This window comes from Centrocercus urophasianus, unplaced genomic scaffold (assembly GCF_019232065.1).
Source record: "Centrocercus urophasianus isolate 14NV4802_14NV808 unplaced genomic scaffold, USGS_Curo_1.0 seq_1162, whole genome shotgun sequence".
NCBI lineage: Eukaryota > Metazoa > Chordata > Aves > Galliformes > Phasianidae > Centrocercus > Centrocercus urophasianus.
The window spans coordinates 1-5,503 of NW_024884323.1; the positions used below are offsets into that span (position 1 = coordinate 1).

Below are 5,503 nucleotides of genomic sequence, written 5' to 3' on the forward strand. Positions count from 1 at the left end.
CTCCTCTCCCCTCCTCTTTCCTTTATTTCCCTCATTTCGTTTTTTCTTCCCTTCCATCCTATCTTTTCTTATTTTTATTTATGTTCTCATTTTTCTTCTTTTTCTTCTTCTTTTTAATCAATCTCCACTCTTTTACTGTTCTCTCTCTCCTCCCATCTCCCCGCCTCCTTTCCTTCTACTATTCCCACAACTCCCCCCTCCTCACCTCTCCCCCCTCCCTTTTCCCTCCCGCATCCCCGAAGGGGCGGCCGCCTCGCCCCCTCCCCGTGGCGGTCCCGCCCGGCCGGGCCCGGCCCAGCGGCACCTCCCGACTCTCGGGGATTTCCTCAGCGCCGGAGCCGCCCCCGCCGCAATCCCTCCCGGCCCGGCGGCGGCCCGTCCCCGGAGGCGCTTCCTTCCTGCGGCCGGAGCTCTATAAAGCTGCCGCCCCGGTCGGCGGCATGACAGAGATTCGCCGCGCCGGCCGCCCGCCATGCGGCGGCTCCCGCTGCCGCTGCTGCTGGCCGGACTGGTGCTGGGGCTGGGGCTGGGACTCGGCGAGCCGGAGCCGCCCGTCCCGTCGGGGACGCAGTGCCTGGAGCACGACTGCTTCGCCGTCTTCTGGGAGCCGGGGCCCTTCGCAGCGGCCAGCGCGGCCTGCCAGCGGCACGGCGGCCACCTGATGACCGTGCGCTCTACGGTAGCTGAGGATGTGATCGAGCTGCTGCTGCGGAACCGCGGCGGGCAGCTGTGGCTCGGGCTGCGGCTGCCCACCCAGTGCACCGAGCCGGCGCAGCGCCTGCGCGGCTTCCAGTGGGTGACCGGCGACACTCGCACCGACTACGACAACTGGGCGCCGTCGCGGCGGCGTTGCGGGCAGCTCTGCGTGGCGGTGTCCCGGGAGCTGAGCTGGGAGGAGCGGCGCTGCGAGGAGCCGGCCGACGGCTTCCTCTGCGAGTACAACTACCCCGACAGCTGCCCGCGCCTGCCGCTCGCCGACGGCGCGTCCCTCGCCTACCGCACCCCCTTCGGCGCCACCGGCGGTGACTTTCTGGCCCTGCCGCCCGGCTCCACCGCCGTCGTCTCACCGATGGGGCTCCAGCTGCACTGCGAGGCCGCGGCCTCCGGCGGGAGAACGCGCTGGGGCCGTTCCGAGCCCGGAGCCTGGCCGTGCCTCCTGGCCAACGGCGGCTGCGAGGGAAGCTGCGAGGAGTTCGACGGGGCTCCGCGCTGCGTCTGCCCCGCCGGCAAGAAGCTCGGCCCCGACGGGCGCGACTGCCTGTCGCCGTGCGCCGGTGCTCCCTGCGATCAGCACTGCGTGCCCGACGGGGAGGACTTCCACTGCATGTGCACCGAGGGCTACGAGCTGGGCCCCGACGGCAGCAGCTGCCAGGACGTGGACGACTGCATCAAGGTGCCAGAGGTGTGCGAGCAGGTCTGTCACAACACCGAGGGCGGTTTCGAGTGTCGCTGCCATCGTGGCTACGAGATGGTGGAGGGGCACTGCATGCCCGTCCCCAACTGCAGCACCGGGCCCTGCGACCACATCTGTGAGGACGTGCCCGGCAGCTACCGGTGCAGCTGTCACAGCGGCTACGTTGTCGACCCGAAGAATCCCACCCAGTGCGTGCGGCAGTGTGAGGACGGCAGATGCCCGGCCGAGTGTGACTTCAGCAACCTCTCCTGTTTTTGTCCTGAAGGCTTTGTGACGGATCACCTGCCCAACGGTGTCACGTTCTGCGTTGACATTGATGAGTGTGAGAATAATTACTGCGAGCACAACTGCACCAACACGCTCGGCAGCTACAGGTGCCACTGCCAGCCCGGCTACGAAGCCTTTGACATCAACCACTGCCGACCCATCTCACAGGACGACAACATGGATGAGTACTCAGGAGATTCTGACCCCTCCGTGCCGGTCCCCAGCCACGTCCCACCCAAAGCAGAGCACCTGCACCCTGGGGCACTGGTGGGCATCACGATGGGCGTGCTGTGCGCGGCGCTGGTGCTGCTGGCCGTCGGCTACCACGTGGCGAGGAAGCGCTGCCATCCCCCCAGCTCGATGGAGTACAAGTGTGGCAGCCCCCGCGAGAAAGAGATGGGGCTCCAGCAGGTGTCTGCAAGCCAGAAAGTGTAGGGAGCCTGGCAGTGAGCGGGAGGTGGATGGAACTGGGTAACGTTTGGTTGTAACCCCCCTGGTTTTGTAAGGAGAAAGCGAGGAAAGCAGCTCATCGCATCGACTTCTCGTGTTGCCCACCTTGCCTGTTGCATACAGACCTCAGATTGCCAGCAATGCAGGGACCCTGCGGAGCATCACCGTGGTGGGGCTCAAGTGCTGATTTCTCTCCCCTCCCACCACTTGGGAACTGTTTGGGGGTGACATGGGTGTTCCAAGAGCACTGGGGTCATTTGTAGGAAAGGCATTTTCAGCGCTGGTGACACTGTGCCTTTTTTCCTCTTGTGTTCTTTCTTTTTTTTTCCCTTTTTTAATTTTTTTTTTTTTTATCCAGGGTGAGTTTAATTTGTGTGGAAGTTGACGGCAAAACTTCCTGGTGATGTTTGTGATGTTTGTGTTCCAGACCTTGCTGCTTGCTTTGCAGGTGCGGGCTGGAGGATAAATGGGGGGGGGGGGGCCGAGAACGCCTTGGCGGGGGGGAGATCCCTTGAAACAACCCCCGGGGTTATCAGTGCTGAGGATCTGTGCCCAAGCAGGGCCAGCTGCCTCAGTGCCAAGCTTTCTGGATGGGATTTTGGGCTTGGAGCTGGGCGATGTCTGCCCCTCCAGCACTGAGCAATGCAGCAGGTCCTGAGATGAACGCCAGCTCTGCGCTGCCCCGGTTGTCACTTTCTTCATGTAAATTGTTGAACCCACTGTTTTATACGCCCAGCACATGTGTAAATACTTATTTATTTATTGGAAATATACCCTACGCCACGCGTGATCACCTCGTGATGTTGTGTGCAGACCAATAAAGCTTTTACCGTCTGATTTATAGAAACCTGGGAACTAACTGTTCTTCCTGCCTGACCTTCCCCCCCACCCCCCACCCCCCAAGCATCTCTCAGCCCCTTGCCGGGGCTCGGAGGCTCCCCAGCAGCAAAGCAGAGCTGTTGGTTAGCAGAGTGCTGTGCTGAAAGCATGCCCTTCACCAGCAGCGTTAAAATAGAACGAATGAGCCAGAAAAATAGTGGAGAAGGGGAATAACACGAAAAGGACGAAGCTCAACCCAAACAAGCTGGAAGTGGCTGATTTAACGCTGCTCAGTGCAGCTCCAGCACTGCTCGACAGCTCCCACAACTGTGCTCAAAGTGCCCTTGAGGGTGATGCTACTCTGCAGCCCAGCCTTCCTGCTGGAAAGCATCGGTTTTGTCCCTCTGCCTGGGGATTTGGGGAGGGGATGTGGGATTTTTTTTATTTGTAGACCATTGTGGAAAGTTTTTCCTTTCCCTGTAAGATGAGGGGAGAGAGTGAAGGTGGGCTCCTGCTAAGGACTCAAAAATGCAGTTCCGTTTGGCAGGTGGCTTTTTTCCTGGCCTGTTTTTTGCCCGGACACAGATCAAATGGTGGGAAATGCTGGTGAAACCCTGGCAGGGGTCCCATGCAGAAGCAGAGACTGGGCTGTGCCGTGCCGGTGACCTCATGTCCCCAGGGGCAGCACGTGGGTCCCCTCTGTGCCCATGGCCTCTTCCATCGGCCCTTTCCCATCTGCCCTCCCGTCCTGCATCCTCCCTGGGGTGGAACCCAGCCATTAGCCTGGGGGCTCCCTGGTGGCAATAATCACTCGGCCAAGGCTGGGAGCTGTGTCACGGGCCAGCGTTATGGCTTTTTATTTCATCAGGCTGCACAGCGCGGTCGAGGAGTGGAGAATGCCAGGGGGACACCCCAGCAGAAATGGGGGCAAAGTCATCGGAGAAGCATTCTGTTCCAAACGGGAGGGCAGTGTGGCCCTCCTCACCCAGCACCCTATTTGCAGGGCTGCAGAGGGCACCTTAGAAGGTGGTGGTCTTTGCCAGGAGGGTGCCGGGCTTGCAGCAGGGTTCGGGGCGCACGGGCTCCTGCTGGCAGGGCAGCGGCGGGCACATGCAGCCCTTGCCCTTGGGGTCACTTCGGGGCACGGCGCGGTAATCCAGGGGCTCTTCCTCTTCCTCCTCCTCCTCATCGCCAACAGCCCGCGCCTCGGGTGGGCAGCAGCAGAGGCTGGCATCGAGGCAGCGCCGCAGCACACCATGGAAGGAGTGCCGGAAGTTTTCCGAGAGGAACCCGTAGAGGATGGGGTTGGCGCAGCTGTTGGAGTAGCTGAGGATGAGGCAGGCGTTGTTGACGGTGGCGTCGAGGCGGCCGGGCAGAAGAAGGTTGACCAACTGCACCACATAGAAGGGCATCCAGCAGATGACAAACATAGCCACCACCATCAGCACCAGGCGTGTCAGCTTGCCCTCGGAGCGCCTGCGCTGCTGCCAGCCCACCCGCTGCGCCACGGCCCGCATCTTGCCCACAATCAGCAGGTAGCACAGCCCCATGGCCAGCACCGGCAGCAGGAAGCCCAGCAGCGTGGTGTACACCACAAAGGCTGCCGACCAGGCTGGGCTAGGCCATAGCAGATTGCAAGCCACCGCTTGGCCATCACGCGTGACTGCAGTGCCGGCGAAGATGGGGATGGGTGAGGCCACAAGCAAGGAGAGGAGCCAGACGGCTCCGTTGACCATCTTGGCCACCCGTGGACGGCGATAGGTGGCCGCCCGCAGCGGATGCACCACGGCAATGTAGCGGTCCAGGCTGAGCACCGTCAGGCAGAAGACGCTGGTGAACATGTTGAGGCCATCGACGCCCAGCACGGTGCGGCACAGCGCCCGGCCGAAGGGCCAGTGGTGCAGGGCGGCCGAGGTGGCCACGAAGGGGATGCTGAGCATGAACAGCTCGTCGGCGATGGCCAAGTTGAGCAGGTAGATGTTGGTGGCCGTTTTCATCTTGGTGTAGCGCAGGATGACAAAGATGACCAGCGAGTTGCCCAGCAGCCCCAGCAGGCACACCAGGGCGTAGATGCACTGGATCACCACCATGCCCGCCAGCTCGCCCACCCGTCCGCCCCGCGCCGACGGCCCTTCCATCCAGGCTGCGCTGGCGTTGGGGGGCACCGCGGAGGCGGTCCACGGTGGGAAGTGCTCAGCGTTGGTGCTCATGCTGCAGGGCAGCCCATGGGGGATGAGTGCCAGCCTCTGCCAGAAGGGGAGGGCCCCGTACCGCCGTCCTCACCAGGCCCCGGGGGTCTCAGGGACCGTGGGCAGGGAGCGGGGGCAGGGGGCACCGTGACGGCATCAGGAATCGGTGCTGCCTGATGAAACCCCTGCAAATCCCAATGGTTTCCTTCACCCCCGCGGTGGGAAGCGAGCAGAACGCGAGAGCGATCCGGAGAGATTTTACCTCCCAGTCCTGTAGGGATGCACAGCCGGGGGGCTCCCGGCCGAGGGGCTGCAGGGCTGCTGCTGAGGAAAGTCCCGCTGACCTGGATCAGATGACCGGCGG

General features: G+C 62.5%; 2 protein-coding genes across 2 annotated transcripts; one reads left to right on the top strand and one right to left on the bottom strand.

Annotated features, from left to right (window-relative positions):
* The first annotated feature begins 472 nt into the window (after window positions 1-472).
* THBD (thrombomodulin) lies at window positions 473-2,597 on the top strand. The gene has a single exon (XM_042809349.1). The coding sequence runs from the start codon at window positions 473-475 to the stop codon at window positions 2,114-2,116; it is 1,644 nt and encodes a 547-aa protein (XP_042665283.1). The 3' UTR covers window positions 2,117-2,597.
* Window positions 2,598-3,969: 1,372 nt separating this feature from the next.
* Window positions 3,970-5,160, bottom strand: SSTR4 (somatostatin receptor 4). Its single transcript, XM_042809350.1, has one exon. The coding sequence runs from the start codon at window positions 5,158-5,160 to the stop codon at window positions 3,970-3,972; it is 1,191 nt and encodes a 396-aa protein (XP_042665284.1).
* Between the last annotated feature and the right edge of the window lie 343 nt (window positions 5,161-5,503).